This window comes from Hemicordylus capensis, chromosome 2, assembly GCF_027244095.1.
Source record: "Hemicordylus capensis ecotype Gifberg chromosome 2, rHemCap1.1.pri, whole genome shotgun sequence".
In the NCBI taxonomy this organism is placed as follows: domain Eukaryota; kingdom Metazoa; phylum Chordata; class Lepidosauria; order Squamata; family Cordylidae; genus Hemicordylus; species Hemicordylus capensis.
The window spans coordinates 74,185,366-74,212,759 of record NC_069658.1 but is presented as its reverse complement, the minus strand read 5'-3'; the positions used below and the strand labels follow the sequence as shown (position 1 = coordinate 74,212,759).

Below are 27,394 nucleotides of genomic sequence, written 5' to 3'. Positions count from 1 at the left end.
TCTTATAAGAGTTTGTAACTTGTAACAGAACACTATTTGATTAAAGTGGCTCAAAGTAAGTAGACTCCAAACTGTTCAAGTTTACCATTATTTTGCTCCTACAGTGCCTAGAACTGGAGCTATATACTCCGTTATACTATGCATCACAGAATCAGAGTGAGCACTTCTGTAGTACAATCTTAAGATGCACTGCACAAACATCTGTGTTTAAGATTAGAATGGTCCTGCTAAATCAGTTCTGCTGAATCAAAGGCTCATTTAATGCAGCATCCTGTTTCCCAAAATGGACGCAAGGTATTTTGGAGAAGACTACATGTAGGGCACGAAGGCAACAATTTCCAACTGCTGTGTGCCCCCCCCCCCCGCCCACACCACATACTGTGGCATTCTGCTTCTGAATCTGGATATTCAATTTAGCTATTATAGCTAATAGCCTGTGACAAAACAAAACTAATAACCGTGGGCGGTCAACAACTAGACAGAGCTACTCTTCATGAATTTCTCTATTTGGGTTGTTGCGAGGATAAAGATAACCATGTACACCACTCTGGGCTCCATGGAGGAAGAGCGGGATATAAATGTAACAAACAGACACACACACACATATACACCTAAAGGGAGGGATCAGGTACACAGTTTAGGAATACTTCTGCAAAGTATCTCAAAACAGTAGTGCACATGATGGTAACCTCTAGGTTCAACTACCATAATGTGCTCTAGGGATGTGCACAAACCGGTTGGGAGGCCCTTTTACGGACCTCCAGACCAGTTCAAAGGAGGTGGTGGTGGGGGGTTACCTTTAAGGAGCAGGGAGGGTGCTCTTACCCCACCCCACCCCACCCCCACATTTCCCCTGCCGGTGCTGTGTTTAAAAATGGTCCCTAGGGGTGGCAGTGTACCTCCTTGCCACCCCGGTGCACGGTGACTGGGAGGTATGCTGCTGCCCCGCAGGACCGTTTTTAAACACAGCACCGGCAGGGGAAATGCTGCGGGGGTGGTGGTGGTGGTGGGTAAGAGCACCCTCCCTGCTCCTTAAAAAGGTAGCACACACCCCATCCCGCCATTGAACCGGCCATCGCCAGTTCCATGCACATCCCTAATGTGCTCTACATAGGGCTGCCTCTGTTTATAGTCTGGAAAGTTTCGTGAATGTAAAATTCAACAGGCTGGTCTCTGGGACAATCAGACTACATCATTTCTGTTTTAAGAACACTGGACTGGCTGCCGAAATGGGCTACCACTTTGTAACTGGGCAAAATACAAAGTAAACATACAGTCATCCCTCACCAACAGAGGATTTGTCTACTGCAGTTTTGTATCAACGCAAGTGGGTTTTTGTGGGCAGGGTTGCCTACTGCAACCCGAGCATACACGATTTCTGCAAAGTGATGACATTTTGTTCCAACAAATGGACACTGAATATTCAATGAAATCATTTTAAGTAAGATTGGAATGTTTAGCATACTTGGGAGGAGGAGGGGGTGCAGGTTTCCCCTCTTCCCCATAAAAATCCCCGTGCCCTTCCACCTTAGCCCCATCCCTGCCAACCCCATCTCTCACAGCCCCCTGATCCACAGCTCAGTGATTTTTAGTATTTTCAATTCACCGCCCCCCCTGCATTTCCTGAGGTTTAATTCTCTTCATTCCGATTTTCAGTGGTTTTAAATCCCACCCCCCAGGTTCATTTGTGACCATGGTTCCCCTAACCCCAATTCCCATTAACTCTCAGTCTTACCAACTGCGAGGTTTTCTTTGCACGGAACCCTTGTGGTTGGCGAGGGATGACTGTAAAGCCTTAAATGGCTTAGGCCCAGAGTACTTAAGAGTGTACCGCCTCCTGCATAAGCCCCAGCAGTAATAAAATAATCTGGGGAGGCCTGCGTGCAGCTGCCACTAGCTCAGCTATCGGCAACCTGGGCCAGGTCTTCTTGGCTGCTGCTTCTGAGCTTTGGAATGCACTCCCTGAAAAGATGCGAGGTTTGGCCTCTCTTCCAGTTTTCAAGGCCTTTTTAATCAGGTGTTTGGTGCTGGTATTTGATTGTATCATGTGCTTTGTTTTAAATTTGCTTGTTTAAATTGTTGATTTAAATTCTGTTTAAACCGCCTAGAGAAATTTTGAGTGGGGATACAGAAATGTAATTAATCAAATAAAGTCTCCAAGTCAGTGGCCACACTACATGTTGTGGCAGCCACAGTATAAACTGTGTGAGGGATTTTTTTTTTGGTCTGCTCTGAACCTACTGCCAACCAATTTCATTGGGCAACCCACAAATTCTAGTAGTATAAGACAAATATTTATTTGTCCCTTTTTCTGTATACCATGCATAACTTTAAAAACCCATGAGGGTATTCATCACCATCGGGATGGTGCCGAGCTATAGAACAGAAGGCAGGGTCCTTAAAGAAGCTTCTCCAGGGGTGGGGGTCATCCTGCCATCCCAGACCAGATGGCAAGAGTGAAAGCACCCAAAGTAACAGAAAATGATAACACTGCTGAGACATCAGACAATCAGAAAGAGACATTCTGTACTGGACTAAATATGTAAGGGCTGAAGTGGAAAAAAAACAACAGAAGGAAACCTCTAGGAAACCCTGGCTACCCCCTCCATGTGTGCGGTGAAGGCAGAAGGCCATAACCACTTCCTCTGTCAAGGGAAAAAACATTGGCTCCCTGGTAGAAGAGGCAGACAGAATGATCTGCACTCAAGTTGTTAGATCCAAATAGAAGCAGAGAGCCCTCCATACATCAGAAGTGAATGCCACTTCCATTTCTGTGTATGAGCAGGGCAGGGCAGAAGGATGGCAAACAGATTTCCTGAGCCCTATGGCAAACAGAGTGAACAAATGTGGGAACCAATAAAGCATCAGGATGTAAAACAACCTTATCCTTATTGAAGCAACAGGATGAGCTCCCACAAGACTCTCCTCTTTGAAGTAACGGCTACTAAAAACAAGGTCTTAAAAGTCAATGTACGCAGGTCACATTTAGCCACAGGTTCAAAAGGTGCAGCCAAAACCAGCCATGAGCACCCAATTCAAATTCCACTTACGAAGCTGGTGAAACGCAGGGGATTCTTAAGAGGGATGCTGCTTTCAGTAAATGCAACAAAATGGTAATCCCCAAGCCCTGTCCTTTGGAGGAGGGGCAGCAGCAAACTGAGCTAATTGCCTTAAGCCATCACACATCCCCCATCTAGGGGGCTCCCGGCTGTGCCTAGGGGCCAGTGGTGACAGAGATTCCTACCTGGAGTCTCCCCACTCCAGCTGGCCCCAGAGTACAGCTCCCACTGCAGCAGCTACACTCTGACCAAGCCAGGCCCCCACGGCACACTCTTGCTTGGCTGCATGCTAGGGATGTGCACAGAACCGGCGGAGGCCGGGGGATCAAAGGCAGGGGGGATAACTTTAAGGGCGAGGGAGGGTGCATTTACACACACACACTCACGCCACATTTCCCCTGCCGGCGCTCTCTGTAAAACTGGTCCAGCGGGGCGGCAGTGTACCTCCCTGCAGCCCCGTCCTCTCCTGACTATAAGTAGCCCATGCGTGGGTTACTTCCGGTCCAAGGAGAGGTTGAGGCGGCAGGGAGGTACGCTGCCGCCTCGCCGGACCAGTTTTACAGAGAGTGTCAGCAGGGGAAACATGGTGGTGGGAATGCACCCTTCCCTGCCCTCGAACTGGCCAAACCGCTGGGTGTCCGAACCTGTTCGAAGGTCCGTAAAAGGGCCTCTGAACAGGTTCGTGCACATCCCTACTGCATGCAGTGGGCTGTGCTCCCTTCCGAGCACAGTTGGCTTCCACATTTGCCCAAGAAGGAACTCAACCCAGCTGCAGCCACCATGCATGCAGCCAAGTCTTCTGATGCTGTGTCTTGGATATACAGCCCACCCACCTTGCTACTGATAAGACTTTTTTCTTATTCTCTGTCTCTATCAGGACAGCCTCTAGGGTGCTGCAAGCAATGGGGGTGTTTCCTAAATCTCAAAAGTATTTTTAGTAGTATTACTCCATTAAGCAGCTCACCATTAGGTAGTATTATTTTTTTTTCATTCTATTTGGAATAGTTTGTTTTAAAACCTGTTTAAAGATTCACATTTCCTTGGCAGGGCAAGAAAACTCCCCCATTGGTTGAGGCAAATATGACATCAGCACTGCTCAACCTCCTTGTTCAGGACAAGTCAGAAGCCTCAATCAGCCCTGCCTGTGACTTGTTTTGCACCAATTCCTTAAAATAAATGATTTTTGAAAGGAAATTCAGGAAATCTGCCATTTGTAGATTTCTGCATGTTAGCATGTTTGTTTGCTGGCAATGAACATTATACAGAAGTGGAGATAAGGACAGTGAAGATCACAAGGTTAGCATAGGAGGATGTTTTATAAAACAAAAATCCCCCTCCCAAAAATATTACCCGCTTTAATAGCATGCCAGCACAGAGGGAAAATACTTTGATTTTTCTTCCCATTAAAAAAAAAATCACACTTGAATGATTTTAACTCAAGCCTCTGATGCAGATTGGGCCTGCACCCCATATTACATAGGCCTCAGTTGTTTAGCAGTTCTACTGCGGCTGCGTCTTTCTGATTGCAGCTGCCTCCATTTTACCTCAGAACCGCAAGGCCTCAGTGCTCATGTTCAGCATTTACTCCTCTCCAACCTTGCACCTCATAAGCGGGAGAAACTGCTGAATACCAACTGCAGGGAAGCAACAGTAGGAGAGGTGGTATGCTTCCATCTGCCTAAGAACTTCCCAGAGGCATCTGGTGGGCTACTGTGAGAAAAAGAATGCTGTACTAGACCGGTCTTGAGCCTGATCCAGCAAGACTCTTCTTATGTAGGATTTGGTCAAGACTGAGGCTTACTACATTTTTATGTCTGAAGACTCCACTTAACAATGGGGGGGGGCAGGGCAAGGCGAGTGATACTTTACAAGAACCTGTGATCTTAAAAATAATTTACTCTTAAAAATAATCAGCATCCAAATCTTAAATTCATGTAGAAATAAGAAAGCACAGAGCAATTTAACCCAGGAGTACAAGGAGAGTCTGACTGATTCTGGTTCTTTAATACTCAAACACACACACAAACATATTTAATTGAGAAAGATGAAGCCACATTTTCTGAATATAGAATTTTAATAAAGGATAAAATGTAATTGATGTCTCATTACCTTGCTCAAACTTAACGAAGGATTACATACCTGTTGCAAATGTTGTAATAGGTGGAAGAGCCATTGTATCATATCGAAGACCTTTCTTTTTTGATTTCTTTTTATTTATGGAACCTTTAAAATAGGAGAAATATGACAATTTATATCTCCTGCTTGAAAACTGCAGTCCAATCCTATGCATGGATTACTCTGAAGTAAGTTCGCAGGCCCTAGTGATAATTTCTCCCTGTTAAGTGTTCATAGGATTGCAGCCTTAATCTTCCTAAGATATAAGATGTTCTGTTACTACCCATATCACCACCCAAGTTTGGACAAAAAGTCTTATTTGGCAGAAAAGTCCAATTGTTTCAATTGAACTTTCATATCCATATCTTTTTTCCCATTGGTTTATAGGGACATAACATGCAGCTACTTCTCTAAGCCAATCCAAATAAATGTGAAATATTTCTGAAAGGTCTATAACCAAATACTGCACAGAAAATGCACATCATGTCTCACCTGCACACGAACATGATGTGTGCCTAGGAATTCCACAAGGAATTTCAGGGGCATGAAAGTACCATTTAACATGTTTAACATTCTTACAAGTTCAATATATCAGTGTCTATCCAGTGACATTTGATTATTTACTGTTGCGGTACAGTCAGACTCACCACGTCCTAAACTTTTATTGAAACTTTCATGAACTGTGGAAAATGACTGCAAGGTACCATCTTGACCTGGGGGAAAGTGTTGAAAAAGTAAATGCACATCTATACATAAAACAGATTTTAAACATGTATATGAACTGTCAAAGTTTACAAATACTAATGAGTAGAATTTTGCATTTATATCATCAACCAGTTCAGTCTTGTCTCTAACCACTTGCCTCGTTGCCACTTGTGACCTGAAGTTTACACCCAGCTGAGTGGCAAAGTCAGTCAGTCACTCTTTCTCTCAGATGTTCCCTGCTTGTCTGTGGACAGCAACAAATTCAGCAGTGCTCAAAGCACTGATAGGGTTCTGGGAGGTTGGCTGCTACCAGTCACTATCTTTTTCATTTTTAAACTGTAGAATGAAGCAGAAAATGACCCTGTGAATGACTGTAGGGTCATTCCCTCCCTTATTCTAGAGTAAAACAAGATTCTGACCATCAGGAGCCAGCCACTGAGAACACTATCAGCACTTCAAGCATTGCTGAATCCACTGCTGCCCATAGAGGAATGGCCCAAAAAAGTGTGAGAGAAAGAAACCCTATCACTGCCATTAACAAGGCTAAGCTCCCCTTGAAGCAGAGGAGTAAATTTTTTATGAGCTCAAGAAAATATTTGGGTAGCTTAATTACAAAGCTAAACTAATTTATGTATAAAAAAACAATAACGTTTGCAATTATTCCCAAGTCAAGGACTACAACATTGGATAAAGGCAAACATTTTGAATGAAGGTAAGCTTGAACAAAAAACAAGCCTTCAATTTGAAATTCACACACACTATTTGAAATTCACACCCCTTTTAAAATTCTGATATGAAGCAACACAAGTTAAAAAGTAAAATGAAGTTTTGGAAGTTCTTTTTAAATAATCTTTTAAAACTTTCAAAATCCAATATATGTATTGGAGCAAGACAGAGCAAGTAAGCTCAAAAAAGAGAAGCCAAAACGTGACTAATGATTAATCATCTGGTTTTTGAAAGTCAGTTTCAGATTATTAATCATCTGAACATGCAAGATCACACCACTCAGTTCAAAAGAACAATACACAGAGGGAGAGGAAATTCCTACTTGCACTAAGAATTTGCTGCCCACTTTGTCCGTGGTATCTGATTTTTGTTGGAGGTGCACTATGCCCCATTCGGCATCTCAGCAATCTACCATTTCCTCCAGGGCCATCAAAGATCCATACCTGTTCAAAAATGAACAAACATCCATTTTCTTAAATAGAAAGGAAAATGAAATCGGAGAAGAGGGTTTAATACCATAACATCCCGCTTCATCATTATTGTTATAGCACTGTCCTTGTACATGGTGCTTTACAAAGAATGAGAGATTAGGACGATGCCTGAGAGGCTTACAATCTAAATACTAACAAGAGAGACAGCAGAAGGGGAGAGAAACGGAGGTGGAGATAAACAGAGAAAGAGTATACAATTATTCTCTCTCTCTCTTTTCAATTACAGTAAAGTCTGGGAACTAAAGGGTTGTGCTGACATCTTCATGAAAAAGGTGGGTTTTAAGAAGTATAAAGAAGGACCACACAGTTGTACTAAGAGGTAGTTCCAAGCACAGGCACAGCAAGTAAGAAAAAGTGGTGTTGCCTGAGGGAACAGGAGACCTGTAGATGGCTGAAGGTGTCGGAGCTGGAGAAAGGCAAAGATCATAGGTAAGATTGTAACAGAATATAAGAGATAAAGGGTAAAGCCATGAAAGATAGTACCACAGCTTCATGGCAGAACATATTTTACATACAGAAGGTTCCAAGTTCAATCCCTGGCATCTCCAGGGAGGGCTGGGAAAGATTCCTGCTGAAACTTTGGAGAGTCATTGCTAGTTAGTATAGAAAATACTGAGCCTGATGGATCAATGGTTTGACTTGGTATAAGGCAGCTTCCTATGTTCCCATGGCTTTAGGAACATAGGAAGCTGTCTTATGGACCACTTGTCCATCTAGCTCAGTACTAGATGGACCAGTGGTCCGGAGAGGAGAGCTGGTCTTGTGGTAGCAAGCATGACTTGTCCCCATAGCTAAGCAGGGTCTGCCCTGGTTGCATATGAATGGGAGACTTGATGTGTGAGCACTGCAAGATATTCCCCTCAGGGGATGAAGCTGCTCTGGGAAGAGCAGAAGGTTCCAAGTTCCCTCCCTGGCTTCTCCAAGATAGGGGTGAGAGAGATTCCTGCCTGCATCCTTGGAGAAGCCGATGCCAGTCTGTGAAGACAATACTGAGCTAGATAGACCAATGGTCTGACTCAGTATATGGCAGTTTCCTATGTTCCTACTGTCTATGCAGACTGGCAGAGGCTTCTCCAAGGTTACAGGCAGGAGTCTCACTCAGCCCTACCTTGGAGATGCCAGGGAGAGAACTTGGAACCTTCTGCATGCAAGCATGCGGATGCTCTTCCCAGGGTGGCCCCATCCCCTGAAGGGAATACCTTACAGTGCTCACACATGTAGTCTTCCATTCAAATGCAAATATATGTCATTGGTGTCCTTCCATGTTGTCTCCAATGTTATTTAACATCTACATGAAACCACTGGGAGAGATCACCAGGATATTTGATGCAGGGTGTTATCAGTATGCTGATGACACCCAAAACTATTTCTCCATGTCAATATCATCAGAAGAAGGCATAACCTCCCTCAATGCCTGCCTGGAGATGGTGATGGGCTGGATGAGGGCTAACAAACTGAGACTGAATCCAGGTAAGACAGAGATACTTATTTTGTGGGGTCAGAACTCGGGAGAAGATTTTTATCTGCTGTTTCTGGATGGGGTTACACTTCCCCAAAAAGAACAGGTATGCAGTCTGGAGGTGCCTCTGTATCCAAACCTCTCCCTGGTGTTTCAGGTTGAGGGGTGGCCAGAAGTGTTTTCTATCAGCTTCGGTTGATATGCCAGCTGCGTCTGTTTCTTGAGACAAACAACCTCAGAAGAGTGGTAAACATGCTGGTAACATCCAGGCTTGACTACAGCAATGTGCTTTGTGTGGGGCTCTTTGTACATAATCTGGAAACTGCAGCTGGTACAGAAGGTGGAAGACAGGTTGATCTCCGGATCATCACAGAGAGATCATATTATCCCTGTATTGAAAGAACTAAACTGGCTGCTGATAAGTTTCTGGGGAAAATACAAGATACTACCGTAGTTATAACCTAACTCTGAACAGCTTAAGGCCCTGGGTATTTAAGAGAAACTCTTCTTTGTCATGAGCCCCACTACCCATTGAGATCATCTGGAGAGGTTTGTCTGCAGTTGCCACCGGCTTCCTGCTGCAATAAGATCCTCCCCATCTCTTAAAACTTTTTAAAAGGCAGTTAAGACACATTTGTTTGCCCAGGCTTTTAGTTAGAATTACAGTTTTTAATACTGTGTTACATTTTACATTGTTTTAATGTTTTAATTTGTATTGTTTTTATTGTAAACTTCCCAGAGTCATAGTTTTGGGTGGTACATAAAGATGTTAAACCAACCAACCAGGGGACAACTGCTTAGCAAAGGGGACAACTGGAAGGCAAAGACAAGGAACTTGTGTTGGATCCAGGAGCAGAGAGGAATCCAGTCCTGGGACTGACAACAAAATGGAGACCTTTTGATCTGGCAGATTTCGATCAAAACTCACCTGTTATTTTTGCACATATTGCAACACTGTCAAGAAAAATGACACCACATGCTTTGGGGATTTGGGCTGCATTGTCATCAATATTCAGATGACACTCAGCTCTATCTCACTATGTCATCAGATCCCAGGGAGGCAGTGGTTGTGCTGAACTGGGGACTGGATGTGGGCAAAGAAGCTCAGCTTTAATTCAGACAAGACAGAGGGGCAGGTGGCTAGTAAGAGGGGATTCAGCCTATTCTGGATGGGGCTGAATTCCCTCTGAAAGAGCAGGTGTGCAGTCTGGAGTACTCTTGAACCCAGCACTGCTTCTGAATGATCAGGTGACTATGAAGCTACCAATTTTATTGCAACAAGAAAGCAGAACTGGTCACGGTTGCCCACATGTTGGTTATGTCTCAATCCGATTATTGCAATGTGCTCTATGTTGGCTGACCTTGAAAAGCATTTGGAAGTTACAGCTGATGCAGACCATGGCAGCCAGACTGTTATCAGCAATCACCGGCAGTGACAAAACTACACCAATTTGGTAAGAGTTGCACTGGCTACTAATTTGCATGTAGGTCCACTTCAAGATGCTGGTTGTCACCTTTAAAGCCCCACATGGTTTGCACCTAAAATGCTCTCAACTAAACCTATCTAAACCACCCTCAATTAAACACTACTACACTTCTCTAACCACTCTGAGCCACTTTAGGAAGGGAGATATATAAATCAAATAAATAATAAATCATATCTGCCTTAAATAATATCCTGGGAGGGCCCAGCTCTGCATGCTGATGTCTCCTGAAGCACATGTATTGTGAACATGTGACAAGGTCTTTTCTGCAATTGACCAGAGACTATGGAACGCCCTCCATGAGGAGGTCCAGACTGCTACCTCACTCCTATATTCTGCATGCTTTAAAAAACTGTTTTATTATAAACTTTGGACAGCAAGATTGAAGACTGGGGGTGGGTATAGAATGAACAACTTTTACAAACAATTCCCTAACTGTTACTCACTAGGTCCCAAATTAAAGCTATGACCAGTTTCCGAATAGCAATTATAGGCTTCTCTTCAAGTGGGTTAGTACTGTAGAGTGATAGCTATTTCTCAACAGACTAGACTTAACTGTGTAACATGGATCTACCATCATAGTTCAAGTACCTGCTGCTATACTTGGGAGACTTGTGCACAGGTTAAGTTTTTGTTCCAGAGAGCAGGAGTATCATGGATACTCACTGCATCCCTAAGTCAGGCTTGCCTTGTCTTTGGCTCAGCCATTCGTGAACTGAAATTTGTCAGGGCAAGAGGCACTGGCAAAAACTTTAACTTTTTTTCTGTATCACTATGGGCAGCAATGCTTTCAGCAACTCCTGGAAGCACTGATAACATTCTCAGTGGCCAGCTGTTCCCAGCTGACTCCCCCCTCAACTGCACAAGGAAGAAACTATGACATGTAGGGCTTAATTAAGAACATAAGAACAGCCCTGCTGGATCAGGCCCGAGGCCCATCTAGTCCAGCATCCTGTTTCACACAGTGGCCCACCAGATGCTACTGGAAGCCTACAGGCAGGAGCTGAGGGCATGCTTTCTTCTCCTGCTGTTGCTCCCCTGCAACTGGTACTTGTACAGCAGAAAGGTGCAGTGAAAAAAAGTTTTTAAGAGAAGAGTCCCAACAGATAAGGGTAAGCACACCTGAAAGGCAAGTAAAAATTCTGTAGGTGGGTCAATTTTGTGGGCTTAAGTACGAGACTGCCCTAAGTGCATTATGCATGAATTATATTAGCATAACTGAAAAGAATAATTTAGAAAAGAAATGATGACCAGCTACACGCACATACAGAAGACTTACCCTTATCGCATTATCTGCACCATTAGTAATGAGAAGTGGCTCTCCTTGGACAAAGGATATACCAGAAACTGCAGTGGTATGTACATTTCTCATCTGGCCCAGAAGTTTCTTGTCTTCTAGATCCCACAGCCCAATATGTCCAATAGGACTTCCAGCAGCCATAACTGGATGTCCATCTGATCATAGAAAGAAAAGAACAGAACAAATTTTCACCTTTAGAACTATAACATCAGACTAAGGAGTTAATGTAGACACACAGTACAAGCATTCATTACTGGAAAAAATAGCCAACTCACATTAAAAAAATATTAAAATCTATCCCGATAGAACAAAGTATCCAAAGGTACAACCAAAGAAGGCGTCATGCCAGATGAATAGCTTGTATATGCCATTCCTGGACTAATGATGATTTGCAACAGTTATTTTTATTATTAAGATATTATACTGTGCCTTTCTAGTACACTACTACTCAGGGCAGCTCAGAACATCAACAAAACCCCTGCTAACTGGGCAAAGAGGCACCTTTTACCGTGGTGATTCTCTTTATTTAGCAGGGGGAGAGTAACTGGCCCTATCCACCCCCAGCACAGTACTTCCAGTGACTGTTGCTGGTGTGTGTCTTATGTTTCTTTTTAGAATGTGAGCCCTTTGGGGACAGGGAGCCATCTTATTTGTTATTTCTCTTTGTAAACCGCCCTGAGCCGTTTTTGGAAGGGCGGTATAGAAATTGAATTATTATTATTATTATTATTATTATTATTATTAAAACACATACAATGCAAAATAAAACATGAATAAAGTTAAAGTTTAAAGACCGGACTAAAACCACGTTTAAAGTTATAAATTTTAAAAGTTTCAAATTAAAAGTTATTTACATAAAGCTAAAAACTGGACTTTCACATGATACCATGTGAAAGCCCACCCCGGTAACAAGTCAGTGAACAAGGTGCTGCCATCGCAAACTAGATACCCTGCATCTGGAAGCACCATAAATCTCTTGAAGCACCTATCCTGCCAGTCGTCTGTTAGGACTAAAGCAAGATGCACAGTTAATGTTTTAATCTGTTTTTCTTTTATTAGCACTATCCTTCGATTGAGTGATTCCTCTTTCTAGCAGATGTAGATCAATAACCAATTTCGTTTCTGCTGCCGAGTCCTACATTCTTCCCATTAAATTATGCTAAGCTGAGAAAAAGATGAAGGGGAGAATAGACCAAGAGAACAGTCTGACAGCACTGGCATCTTCTTGGCATGCAAACTGCCAAGGAGTTGACAGTTTATGCTTAAACTTTGTTTCAGCTTGAAGTTACAGCTCAGGTTTGGGATACAATTGACAATACTGCATATATTACTTGAATTTTTCTAGTTGTTATTAATCTCAGGTAAATGCTAAGGTTTACCTGTGCGGAATGATATTGCTGTTACAGGTCCCCAGTCTTGTTGAAATTTCATCAGTACTTCATCATACTTAATATTGTACACTATGATATGACCCGACACAAGACCAGCTGCAACAACATCCACTGCTGGTGCCTGCAAATCAAGTTAAGAACTGTTAGGTAGAATTTATGCCTCTTTAGAATATAGGATATGATCTTACTAGAACATAAGAACAGCCCTGCTATATCAGGCCCAAGGCCTTTCCGGTCCAGCATCCTGGTCCACACAGTGGCCCACCAGATGCCTTTGGAAAGCCTACAAGTAAGAGGTGAGGGCATGCTCTCTCTCTTGCTGTAGCTCACCTGCAACTGGTATTGAGAGGCATCATGCCTCTGCAGCTGGAGGTGGCCTATAGCCACCAGACTAATAGTTTTTGACAGACCTGTCCTCCACGAATTTGTCTAAGCCCCTTTTAAAGCCATCTAAGCTAGGGGGCATCACTGCATCCCATGGCAAAGAATTCCATAGATTAATTATGCGCTATGTGAAAAAGTAATTTCTCTTGTTGGTCCTAAATTTCCCGACCTTCAGTTTCATGGCATGACTCCGGGTTCTAGTGTTGTGAGAGAGGGAGCTTTTTATGGGCACACCCTATCGAAACTATCAAGTTCTGCAGAAGCAAATTTGTGCATTCCAATGGAGCTTGCTCAAGAAAAGTTCCCTATGCTATATGAAGACACACTGTTATTGTACAATCTCAGTTTCTCTTCGTAAACAGTAGGCTCTTGCATACCATTCTTGTATAGCAGCTATTTATTCAGATTTTATGCCCATACAAACTTGTTGATCGGTTGACAGTTGACGTCAAACAAATGCAGACTACTTAATTAAATATGAGTAATCCAAGTAGATTTTGGCGAAGATCTGATGTGTCTGATATGCTATTGCATCAAACAGGAATGTGAAAAGTACATGGAGACTTTTTAAAAAGATTGTTTTAGATCATCTTTAAATAGGAGGTTCTAAGGGGTTCAAAATAGGGCCATCCCACGGGTGAGGCAACCAGGGTGACTGCCCCCAGGCCCCGCTCTCTCTCTCCCGTCTCCCCCAACAAGTGTTCCCTCTAAGGTGTGCACACATGTGAACACTCGCAAGTTTCTTGATGTCTGCTCAGTTAATTTTAGATCCCGCTCAGGTTGAATCAGGAAGGCCCCCGGAATGCATGTCTGCACACACTGCCTTGATACTACTACCCAGAACAAAACTCATTCCGCACACAGATTTTTTAAAAAATAGAGAGAACACTGCCCCAACCATCCCTGCACTTTATTTCATAGCCAGGCCCTACACTCTCTCCTTTGCCCTATCCTGGAACGGTCCCTTGCTTGCTCTCCTGCTGCCGCCGCTACCGCGGAGAATCCCCACCCAGGCAGGGCTCCCGGGGGGCTGGGGGAGTATACACAGAGGCACTGAGAAAAGCAGCCTGAGAAAATGACCCCTTAATCGACCACCCGCTCTTTCCCTTCAATGCGGCTTTTGCAGGATCTCTCTCCCCCTCTCTGAAACATTGTCATCTCCTTAAAAAAATAAAACCTGACCATCACTTCATACCATAAGAACGTGAACAAAAGAGGGGAGGAAAAAGGTTAACTGCTTGGCAGAGAATCAGGAGTGGAGAACAGAGGGGTGGAGAAAAGGACTGGGGTGAACGGCTCTGTCAATGTGGTGTGTGTGTGCGTGCACACGTCTGACACTTCATTTGATTTCAGCCAGAAGAAACCGCAGCTCACCTGTTGTTGCCGCTGCTGGAGGCTCTGCAGGGACCTCGCATGTCATGATCTGTTTCCTGTCCCCTGCCCACACCAGCCAGTCCCTCTCCTCTTCCTCCCTGAACTTTGTAGAAGATGCAAAGCAGCAGCCCTGGACTCATGTGTGTGTTAAGGGTGTCCTGTCTGCTCCAATTTGCCCCGAGGCCTGCACTCCCTTAGGGACAACCCTGGGTTCAAATCTTATGCAAAAGAGAGATGCAGTCTCCAAAATGCCAATGCTTTTTCCCACCTCCACAGAAGGAAGAGTCTTGCAAGATTTTAGGTGAAACAAATAAGTTTGGTTAGCTTTAATTAAAGAGTTTCATTGTTGAGGAAAACTTTACACATGTTTAAAACTGTTTAAATATCTTTGGTTTTGAATAAGTTTCACCACTTCTAATTAGGACAAAAGCATTCCTCAAAGCCACAGAAAACTCTCTCCTTCACAACCACTGGCTTTGATCCAATGCCGCTCTGTGCAAGTGCTCTGCAGGTTTTGCATGTCTGGGTGTTCCTGAATTCCACTGACTTCCCATCCCAGGTGCAGCCCTCTCACTTCCTCAAACATGGCTTTTCAGGGGGCAGGAGTAGGGGTAGGAAGGCTTTGTCCCCTGAGTGCAAGTCTGTTCATAGTTCTTAGGATCTAACCCTGTATCATCAACTAGAATAGATCAATAAAAACAGATTGTAGAATGTATGCACCAATGTGAAACTCAGCTCCCAGTGTCCCATAAGCTTTTCAAATGGGCTTATGGTAGCTTTTAGGTCAGAAGAGTTAAGAGGTCCCAGGTCTTTAATATTGATCATAATATGAATATATACCAATGGGATATAAATCCAGCTTCACATCCTGTTTCACATTCTAAATAAACTTTTCCAATAAGAATTAGGATCTATGTGTAAATTCACCGAACTGACTTTAATGGAGATTACTTCCATGAAGTCGCTCACATACTGCACAGGGGAACGATGACAGACAGGAGAGGTGCTCACGCGGCTGTAGGCCTATTCAGACATTATGTTGCATGGGTATGTACATTTTGTAATGACACAAAACAGATACAAAAATGGGGCTTGGAAACAGTCCAGCGGAACAGGGTTGTTTAGTTGGAACTGGCTCGACTGGTTGTTCCAACAGAATGTTTGCACATTTCGCATTCTGTGCCGAACTTGGAACGGAATGCAAAATGCGTTTCGTGCAAACCCCTAGAGTGTACTGCTGTACCTGTGCTAACATGATGTATGAATAACTGTACCTGTGTGCAGACCTGTACTTGTGTACACTGTAGTGGTGTGCACGAAATGCATTTTGCATTCCGAGTTTGGAACGAAAAATGTGCAAAATGTTCTGTTGGCACAGCCAGTCAAGCCAGTTATTCCAACAGGACAATCCTGTTCCGCCAGACCATTTCCAAGGGCCATTTTGTATTCCAAATGGCACTCTTTCTGGTCTCTGCGCCCTGTACATTGGTTGAACAAGCGTTCAATACATGTCTGAATAGGTCTTGCAAGGCTTTCCAAAGAACGCCAGCACTACTGCAGAAGCAGTTTGTCGCTGACAGGGTTGTGGTGTTTGCACTGGTGGCAAGAAAGCTGTGAACTCTTGTTGTGTTTCAAAGTTATGTTGATTGTCAAGAGGATTCTATAATTTAATTGCAGAGAATTTACTATGGTTTTCTTTTAGCAACAGGTATTTTATAATTTTAAGTTGTTAAATGTCTATCTCTTGATTGCCTGTGTATGCTTGTAATGGCCATTGGCTACACCAGGGGTAGCCAACCTTTGGTGCTCCAGCTGTTGTTGAACTACAACTCCCATCACCTCCAACCAAATTGTGACTGGGGATGATGGGGACAGCTGGTGTGCCAAGGTTTCCTATCCCAGGGCTACATAAATAAACTGACTGACTATTAAGCGTTGCACAGTCACATTTGCAACACTACCTCCATTATTCCCAGCTGAAGTACCACTGCGATTGTGCAGAGCTTAACAAGCATGGAGCAGCCTGGCACTAAAGCAGCACTGACACTATTTCGAAAGAACGGCAGCCAGGTGGCACCTTCCCCGCCTGCTGGAGTTCCCCTGTGCAATATGTGCACAAGTGTGCTTAGGGACATATTCTTAGATTGAAAACTACCTCATTGGAAACTTTGACACCAGTTCTACTTCCAGATAAATGGTTAGAGCGCGCCAGTAATATACCTCATGCAGCAAGTCAGCTTTAAGTTCTACAAAAAACTATTTTGTGGTTAGTTTATTCCTGCAAATAATTTATGCTAGATGTGTGTACAAGTTTATTACAGTCCGAGTGTGATTCATAGACCATAGTCTAACTATTTCAATCCAATGTATCACATAGAGGAAAATCCCAGCAAATTGCTGAAGACTGCACCCTTAGTTTGTGATCTCTCAGTTATATTCTAAAGATAATATTATGCATGAATTTGTCATAGTATCACCTGTTCTTGCAGGCTTATAATAAGAATTCTATTAATTTGTTTTAATAACTGTTTTATGCATTTATTGTGTTTCGTGGATTTTAATCTGTGATTTTTTATATTGTTTTAAATTTTGAACACCACCTAGAGATGTACATGTCAGGTGGTATAACTATCCACTATTTAAAGCAAAATCCAATATCTATATATTGTCTCCTAACTAATTATAGGGATGCTTTGCAAAATATCAAGATGTAAATTAACTGTGTTTACTGAAGCCAGTCACAACGAAAAGAACACAATTTCAATGAAATAAAACCCTAATTGAGATAAAATAATTCTGAATTCTGCAGGTATGAAACAGAGTGCTGCTATTCTGGATTGAAGGAAATACTTAGTGGTATGGGTTGTACCTATCAGATCTACCCAAAAAGCACTCAAAAGAGTTAAGGAGCAAAATGCAACTGACTATTATACTTTTAATAAACCTGGAAGTTACACTTGCCTGTTCAAGGACTGTCACTCCTGCACCCAATCTTGGAAATGTATACAGAAGTTTGCTGTTAAAAAATAAATAAAAATAAACAAAGGATTAGTTGGTAGTAGTAGTTCTTTTATTGCAACCATAGGCCAAACAATCCAAAGGATAAGTCAAATTTAATGGCATGGGATGGGAGGATGAAACAAATAAGTTTAATAAAAGCTAAACTAGGGAATTCCTCCCAGAGAAAAAGCAATTAACTCTACAGAAGAAATTCCACTGCCATAAGCAGAAGGAGGAACTACCCATTTCAGGATGCTGCCCTCCAGGTGTAAAAAAATAAAGGAAAAAACCAATTGTCAACAAAACATTTGCTGTACCAGTTAGGTACCTCCCTTTCACACTGGTTTAAAGGAACCACTTGAAAGGTTAGGAGAAGGAAGAATTTTTGTAGATGCTTTACAATTATATTTTTGATAAATGTTCCATCACACCACAGTATATAATAGATGTGACTTCTTAGAAAATAAAATGCTGCTATGCACACCCATCCCAGAAAAAGACACTCCTCAATGTCACTGATGCCTGCAACAACGCCTGTTCAGTTACCTGGATTTAAGTCTCGCTGATTTAAACTAAAACTTTAAAAAATTTGGTGCTCACAACGGTGGCCTATATTTTTAGTTCAAGCTATTCAACTCAGAAACTTAAACACTGTGGAAAGTCTCCTGCAAACCACCCTTTCAGTACCATTTCTACTACTACCATGAATACTACTGCAAATTTATCCCAAAGCAATCTCAAGAATAATAGACTAATATATGCAAGCCCTTGTATCTAAGCTGGAGAACCAATAATAGGTCTGTTAATCTGTTGAACCATCAGTTGATTTACAATCAATAAACCAGTTAATATAGCAGTATATTTCTACTGCTGTAAAACAGATTTTGAGGCTATTTAACAAAGAGATAAAAGTTTCACTTGCGACAACAAATGCATATTTTATTCTGTCTGGATCATTACACTATTGCCAAAGTCAAACAACATTCATTAACTGTTTTCACCCAAAACTATCAACATTTAATTTCATACTTTAAAACTATGAATCATAAATAATTGATAATCCATTATTTAAGTCTCGGTAGGTGGGGAGAATAAAAAAAGAATTAAAAGTTCTTACTTCGATTTTACATTCCACAACTGTAGATTCCCTTGTTCACTACCAAGAAGAATTTTATTCATGTACGTACTTGGGTGCATAATTGCAGTAATTGCAAATACAGCCTTTTCAAAATTCAGCTGCAAGTATTCTTCTGCAGAAAAAAAGAATATTAGTTTCACACCCACCATTAACATGTTTAAATCCCTCCAACAGTTATTCCCTTTAAAAAGGCCAAAACTCACCTTCTGACTGCACATCCCAAATAATAAGAGCGTTATCACTATCCACAGAGATTACGTGATCCCCAAATGGCAGCACAAGATGAATATCTGCCTTGTGACCTTTGTAAGTATGAACCACCTACAATTCAAAATACAATGGTGATTGAACAAGGAGAGTGAAATCTATTCAGGCAACAAAAAATGTGTCTGATACGGGTCATATTGGATTCAAGATGCATTATATGCCCTACATTACATTCAGATTTATCAGGTTTGAAATATCTTCTCCTTTAGCTATCTACATTTTATATCAATAATATAGCCTGTCAGTTACACATTAGAAAATAATGTTGCTACTATTGGAGTGTTTCAAGTTTTGTGAACTTAGGACCCTTATCTACACTAATTCCGCTGTCGCCTCCCCAGCAAAGTACCAACCATCTGTTCCACAGCAAAGCATACATGCCACTCAGTACATGCAGCATAGTGGACTGGGGTACTAATGCAATACTGATGTTAGAAAGACGACTAGAACAAGACATCTCTGACCCCTCTTGAAAGTAACGCATAGGAGTACAAAGCAACAGCTCTTCCCTGATAGGTTAGGATGAAAGGATCTAGTTAGCTGCAGAATCCAAAGTGTATCAATGAGGATCTTCTGCTAGAGGGCATTCAGCTTACTCATATGTCTTGACTAGCTAGTAACCCTGCTAAACTGGGCAAAGAGATTCTCTAAGTAATGGCTCTCTTATATTTAGAAAGGTAAGATCAATTGTCCCTAGTTATTCCAGCACAGCATCTTTTCCAGTGGCTGTTTGCTTATGTCTCCCTTATGTCTTTTTGTTGTTAAACCGTGAGCCGTTTTGGGACAGAGCCTATTATTTTATTTATGTTGCTAGGTAAACCATTCTAAAACTTAGATGGGGAAAGAAACAGACTGACGAAAGACAGTGACAATTTTTTTATTTTTGTTTTAGAGAGGATCCTTTCACAGACTATTTCTAATGATCTTACTGAAGGTCAACTAAATGACGAGAAAAACAAAGTATGTAACCTATCTGTGCTCAACGCACGCATAATCCTAAACATTATATGCTAACTTCCCAGTCTAATAAGTGGGGAGGCTGTTCTGGCTCCACAAACACTTTGAGTTCTACATTTTTATAAGAACATACAGTACATGAATAAGAAACCTATGGAGATATCTTTAACATATTACAAAGGGGTAAAAGCTTAATTGAAACCTGCTCAGACATATCAGTTAAACAATTATTTCCTTTGGTTTAACAAACTGATCCTAAAAACATGTACAGGTGACCCTTGTAATCCGCAGTTTCAAGAATTCGGATTCACGTATCTGCAAACAGGTCTTAGAGACATGATTTCTTTATCTATGGTATTAAAAAAAATAGGCTACAATTCAACTATTTGCAGTTTTGAGAGGCTGGAAAGGACCCAGAAATGACTTCCAATATACAGGTGAAACTCGGAAAACTAGAATATCGTGCAAAAGTCCATTAATTTCAGTAATTCAAATTAAAAGGTGAAACTGATATATGAGACAGATGCATTACATGCAAAGCGAGATAAGTCAAGCCTTAATTTGTTATAATTGTGATGATCATGGCGTACAGCTCATGAAAACCCCAAATCCACAATCTCAGAAAATTAGAATATTACATGGAACCAAGAAGACAAGGATTGAAGAAAAGAACAATATCGGACCTCTGAAAAGTATACAGTATACTGTGCTTGATTGGCCAGCAAACTCACCTGACCTGACCCCATAGAGAATCTATGGGGCATTGCCAAGAGAAGGATGAGAGACATGAGACCAAACAATGCAGAATTGCTGAAGGCCGCTAATGAAGCATCCTGGTCTTCCATAATACCTCATCAGTGCCACAGGCTGATAGCATCCATGCCACGCCGCATTGAGGCAGTAATTGCTGCAAAAGGGGCCCAAACCAAGTACTGAATACATATGCATGCTTATACTTTTCAGCGGTCCGATATTGTTCTATTCTTCAATCCTTGTCTTCTTGGTTCCATGTAATATTCTAATTTTCTGAGATTGTGGATTTGGGGTTTTCATGAGCTGTACGCCATGATCATCACAATTATAACAAATTAAGGCTTGACTTATCTCGCTTTGCATGTAATGCGTCTGTCTCATATATCAGTTTCACCTTTTAATTTGCATTACTGAAATTAATGGACTTTTGCACGATATTCTAATTTTCCGAGTTTCACCTGTAATTATGGCTACCATTTTACAAAAATAATCTCATGATTTATTTATTTTTAAGTTGGAGGAATTGGGGGTTTGGGGGGGGGCATTGCTGGAGACCTAAAGAGCAAGGTAGAGTATTTATTATTCCCTGCCCCTCCATTTTTAGCTTCTTTTGGTGTGTAGGGACCTAACCCCACGTTTTCCTTAGAGGTAAGGTTTTGTTATTTGCAGTTTCCATATTCTTGCCTGTAGGCAAGAATTGAACCGCCGTGAATAAAAAGGGCCACCTTGTTACTTCCTTGTACTTGGAAGTAATTCTTACTGATTTAAGTAAATTGACTGTACATCTTAATATGCATATTGGGGACTGCAGTCTGTTTGAAGATTGTTCTATGCAGTTTTATTATGTTGTCATATTTCTGGACAATTCATACATATAGAATATTTCAAACTACTAGATCCCACCTACTACAGAACTTTGCAATGCAAGTATTCACAAAACCGATCTAATGAATTTCTGCACGTTACATTCCATTTGCTACTGCAGCTACCTTTTGCTCTGATCACAGAAGTGTTCTGCATTATGGAATGTTCATTCATGGGATTCAATTAACAGAAAATGAAATTTTAACTAAAGCTCAGATACTAATGCCCGTATCTTGAATACAAATGATTCAATACTTTCAGGATCAGGTACAAGTCATTGTATATTATATAACAAATCATACAAACCTCTCTGTTACGAGCAAAAGCATAGAGAAGACTGCCACATGAAGCAAAGACCAACATCCTGTCAGCTGCCAAACATGTAATATCCTGTGGCAAAGCATTACCTAGAAGATAAGCAAAAAGCAGCAGCTACTTTTATCCATTTTCAGATGCACATAACAAAGATTCCGCAGAACTGCTATTTGCAGTCCTGAATATACATGGGGTGTTGAACAGACACCCGTTTCCAGTATCCACAGATACTAATGGGTTTAAACCTGTGTGTCCTTGGCTCCTAGAGGGCTGAAAGTGACTGCAGAGGTCACTTCTGGCCACCATTTTGTCTGAAGGAGCCCTGGAAGAGACAAAAGAAGCCATTCTGTGGCTCATTTCTTGAAACAAATATGGACTTTTTTGGCATGTAGGAACCTAATATACACACCGATTTTTATTTTATTTTATTTGCGGTTTGGGGGGGCATTCCTGAGCACATGGGGGACCTGCGAGGCACACCACAGTATGTCCTGGGCCGCTTTGGGGCTTTAAAAATTTCCCCCCCCTCCACCCTGGAACCTACCTCCCCTTTCCCCATAGCCCTAATGCCTCGTTACTCGCGGTAGTAGGCAAGGAACAGAACCTCGCCCACACATACACACTCACACTCAAGTAATGAGGTTCTCCTGCATCTGTAATTTTTTTAAAAATTGCAGCACAAATTCAAAATGTTATTTAGGAATATATTACAAGAAGTTGTGGCTCTCAGGATTAAGACAGATTTCTATAAGATACATCAGTAAAAATGGCCATAAGGCATACAGGGAAACCTTATTATCTGCAGATCTGCGTATCTACTCACTTCAACCCACTGTTCCAAACACACAATAAAATTTGTTTGTTAAGCTGCACAGCTTTCCCCACTAATAAACTTTATTTGACTAATAAAAGGTGTCGGTCAATTGTGAAATCAAATAATAATCAAGGATTTACAGATTAATAGACTTGATCTTAATTTCTGGGTATTTATATGTGCTGTTGTAATTGTTGATTGTATGTGGCTGTTTTTATGCTTTTCCTCATCAAACACGTGTTCAAAGATGTTTGGAACTGCAACATATGGGCAGTAGGGGAAACTGGCTAGCCTGCCTCAAGACCCTTTTATAGTTGTCAGCAGGGATGGGGATAGAAGTGATCTGGCTGACACTATGTAAGCAGATTTTCAAAAAGCTTTACAAAATACCCCTCATTAAGGGCTCTTGAGTAAACTTAGCAGTCATGGTATAATTATTGTCTGATCATCTGTTAAAGAAAATAAATCAGAGAGTAAACATAAATGGACAATTGTAACAATGGAGGGAAGAACTGGATTCCCCCCCCCCCAAAGATTAGTACTGCAACCAGTGCTTTTCAACTAGTTCCAAAAATGTTTTGGAGTTAGGGGTTAGCAGTAAGACGGCCAAATTCAGGAATATAGGAAGCTGCCTTATACCAAGCCAGACCATTGGTCCATCTAGCTCAGTATTTTCTTTACTTACTGGCAATGGCTTTCCAAGCTTTCAGGCAGGAGTCTTCCCCAGCCCTACCTGAAAATGCCAAGGAGTGAATCTGGGGCCTTCTGCATGCAAGCAGATGCTTCACCACTGAGCTACAGTCCCATCCCTTAAAGGGAATATCTCACAGCAGACAACATTAATATGTAGTCACCCAAATGCAAACCAGGAAGACACACCTGTTTAGCAAAAGAGACAATTCATGTTCGCTACCACAAGGGCAGCTCTAAAGCTATTGAGAGGGAGGGCAGGATGCCTCTTTGTCTTAAGGAGACAATTATTAGACTTCTTCCGAAGAAGCTTGCATTAGATCCCTCAGATTTGAGCAACTACAGGCCTCTCTCCAAACTTCCATGGTTAGGCAAGGTAATTGAGGTGGTGGTGGCCTCTCAGCTCCAGGAAGTCTTGGAGGAAAGTGATTATCTAGACACATTTGAAACTGGCTTTTGGGTGAGATATGAGGTGGAGACTGCGCTGGTCAACCTGATGGATGATCTCCAATTGGGAACTGACAGAGGAAATGTGACTCTGTTGGTCCTTTGGGATCTCTCCCAAATGACTTTTGATGCTATCAACCATAGTACCAGGAGCATCTGAGAGGGTTGAGAGTGGGAGGCACTGCTTTGCAGTGGTTCCACTCCTACCTCTTGGGCAGATTCCAGATGGTGTCTCTTAGAGACAGTCAATCTTCTGAATGTAAACCTTTGCATGGTGTCCCCCAGGGCTCCATACTATCTCCAATGTTGCTTAACATCTACATGAAACCACTGGGAGAGATCATCAGGAGATTTGGTGCAGGGTGCTATCAGTATACTGCTGACACCCAAATCTATTTCTCCATGTCAACATCATCAGGAGAAGGCACAACCTCCCTAAATGCCTGCCTAGAGGCAGTAATGGGCTGGACGTGGGATAATAAACTGAGACTGAATCCAAATAAGATGGAGGTACTTATTGTTTGGGTTCGGAACTCCAGAGATGATTTTCATCTGCCTGTTCTGGATGGGGTCACACTTCCCCAGAAAGAACAGGTATGCAGTCTGGGAGTGCTTCTGGATCCACAACATTCCCTGGTATCTCAGGTTGAGGTGGTGGCCAGAGGTGCTTTCTATCAGCTTCAGCTGATATGCCAGCTGTCTCAGTTTCTTGAAATGAATGATCTCTGAATTGTGGTACATATGCTGGTAACCTCCAGACTTGATTACTGGAATGTGCTCTATGTGGGGCTGCCTTTGTACGTATTCCAGAAACTTCAGTTGGTGCAGAATGCAGTAACTAGGTTGGTCGCTGGATCATCTTGAAGAAACCATATTACTCCTATATTGAAAGAGCTACATTGGCCACCAATAAGTTTCCAAGCAAAATACAAGGTGCTAGTTATAACCTACAAAGCCCTAAATAGCTTAAGCCCTGGGTATTTAAGAGAACATCTTCTTCGCTATGAGCCCCATCGCCCACTGAGATCATCTGGAGAAGCCCATCCACAGCTGAAACCAGTTTGTCTGGTGGCTACGCAGGGGCAGGCCTTCTATGTTGCTACCCTGAGACCTTGAAATGCACTCCCTGTCAAGCTGAGAGCTTCCCAATCTGACAACTTTTTAAAAAATCTTTAAAGACCTACCTTTTCATCCAAGCTTTTTAATTTAATTGTAGTTTTAAACAGTTGTAAGATTTTTATTTCTGTGTTTTAACTTTTTTATGTTGTTGTGAGCCACCCAGAAACGGATGTTTGGGGCAGCAGACAAATTTGATAAATAAATGATATAAATAAATATTCAGGGTGATGAAAAGCCAACACTTCAAAGTATGTATAGACTAGAGGTGCGACAATTCACTATTGGATTTTATTGCTATACGGTGGTGCTAGCTACTCTAGGTTCAAGATAGACTAAGGTAAAGTGTGCCATCAAGTCGATTTCGACTCCTGGCACCCACAGAGCCCTGTGGTTTTCTTTGGTAGAATCCGGGGGGGGGGGTTACCATTGCCTCCTCCCGCACAGTATGAGATGATGCCTTTCAGCATCTTCCTATATCACTGCCGCCCAATATAGTAGCAGTAGGGATTTGAACTGGCAACCTTCTGCTTGTTAGTCAAGCATTTCCCTGCTGCGCCACTTAAGGTGACTTTCAAGATATACTAGCTACTATATAATACATTAAAGATACTACTAATCATTATATCCCATTATTTTATTTTTTATTTTTACTTTTATATTCTGCTCTTCCTACAAGGAGTCCAGAGCAGTGTACATGGTTATGTTTATCCTCACAACTCCCATGAGGAAAACGTGACCTAGAATTCACAATTAGTTATGTGTACAAACTGAATATAGCAGCTAACCAAAGAAGTATAAGAGTAACATAGTCTCTTTGATATGACCCAGAGACCAACCTGGCTGCTGCATTCTGTACCAGCTGCAGTTTCCAGACTACACAGAAAGGCAGCTACACATAGAGCACATTGCAGTAGTCAAGTCTGGAGGTTACCAGCATATGTACTACTATTTTGAGGCCACTTATCTCAAGAAATGGACACAGCTGGCATATCAGCCAAAGCTGATATAAAGCACCTCTGGTCTCTGCCTCAACCTGAGACACCACAGAGAGTTTTGTATTGGAATGAATACTTCAATGACATTGCTTATTCTTTATTACTCTCTGGGTTGTAAAGCAAGACATTCATCTCTGCAGAAACCACTTTAATTTAGAATTCATAAGATATCTGTATCATTTAGGCTTGTAATAAATATACAATATCAACTACAACTAACAATTTGCACAAACACAAGCAAAATTCCACATTATTTACACATATGTACGACTGCATACTTACTAACTGCAACTATGCCTAGTCTGTTCACCTGCAATGAAAAATATTGGATTTTTAGTGGACAATGGCATGTTTGCTGGAAGTATCAAGAGACTATATTCAAAATCCTAGCATTTATAAATACAGGATTACTTTGTACAATTCTCTGTCTAACCATTCATCACCTAGAACCTAAAAGAGCATCCTAATCAAGTATCTGTTCATGAGTCCTATTATTTAATCCTTATTACAGAATGCTCAGAAATGTTAGGAGTCCACAACTATTTTTTACAGAGTCACAGAATTTGCAATGGAACTTAGAATCCAGTCCACTTGCTAGTAGCAAGAACCCTCCTTACAATTAGTTCACAAGGGCATGTTCACTTTATCAACAAGAGACTTGTGTGTGTGAATGACCTGTCTGAGAGGAACAAAAGATCACCCATCAACAAAAAAACCCCAAATGTGGAGATAGTTCACACAATTAGCTGCATATCATCAATCTTGAGCAATCAATTCATGCACATACTTGGCTGAACTAGCTTTGTTCCACTGACATCATCAGTGGTGAGACTGATTTGGAAGTTCCACAAAGACTGGTCTGGAAGTTACCAATAAATAATTCAGCTGCTATTCCTGATTTATCTTGCCTGAAGGTCACGTAGAAGATTCAGAAGATAATTTGCTACGGAAATTGAGGGTTGTATCAAACAGTTCTTTTCCTTCAGAGGAAGATAATTTTGATAGCTACCCTTAGACGTTAAGACATGCCTACAGACAAGGAGTCAGAAAACTAGAAAGCTCTGAAAGGAAAAGGGTATTTTGAAAGCCATACACAACCAGTGTTCTCTAATATATTTTTCATCTGTGTGCAGAATGCATTTTGTTCTGGGCGAAAGTATCAAGGCAGTGTGTGTCTACATGCATTCAGAAGAAGATCTTCCTGATTCAACCTGAGCGGAATCTAAAATTAACTGAGTGGACATTAAAAAACTGCGTAAGCATGCACGCGCACGCCTTAGAGGGAACACTGTACACCACCACAAACAGAAACAGCAGGTCTATTAGGGGGAAAAATCAAAAAGACAGTCTTAAAAAGAAACAATGGACTTAACACGAAAGGTTCTTTCTCCTCTGAAGTAGGTGGTCACGGCTTACAAAGGGTTAATTTCCATCACTTGCTCCCAATAGACAAGAAATTCAGGTAGTTTCAGTATCTGGAGGTCCATCCCCTCTCCCAGCATGCTCAGAGGTCAGATCCCCAGTTCTGACTGTTGTGCTCCATGGAG

At 41.8% G+C, this 27,394-nt stretch overlaps 1 protein-coding gene across 2 annotated transcripts in view; it reads right to left on the bottom strand.

Moving 5' to 3' along the window:
• Positions 1-27,394, bottom strand: part of WDR36 (WD repeat domain 36) — an 82,865-nt gene that overhangs the window by 41,097 nt on the left and 14,374 nt on the right. For both annotated transcript variants that reach the window (XM_053294756.1, XM_053294758.1), the window contains exons 2-11: positions 26,130-26,157; positions 21,774-21,874; positions 18,830-18,947; positions 18,606-18,738; positions 17,450-17,504; positions 12,719-12,851; positions 11,319-11,494; positions 6,928-7,048; positions 5,822-5,887; positions 5,199-5,282 (exon numbers count right to left, since the gene is read on the bottom strand). In XM_053294756.1, coding sequence (XP_053150731.1) covers positions 5,199-5,282; positions 5,822-5,887; positions 6,928-7,048; positions 11,319-11,494; positions 12,719-12,851; positions 17,450-17,504; positions 18,606-18,738; positions 18,830-18,947; positions 21,774-21,874; positions 26,130-26,157 — 1,015 coding nt within the window. The remainder of the gene's footprint in view (positions 1-5,198; positions 5,283-5,821; positions 5,888-6,927; positions 7,049-11,318; positions 11,495-12,718; positions 12,852-17,449; positions 17,505-18,605; positions 18,739-18,829; positions 18,948-21,773; positions 21,875-26,129; positions 26,158-27,394) is intronic.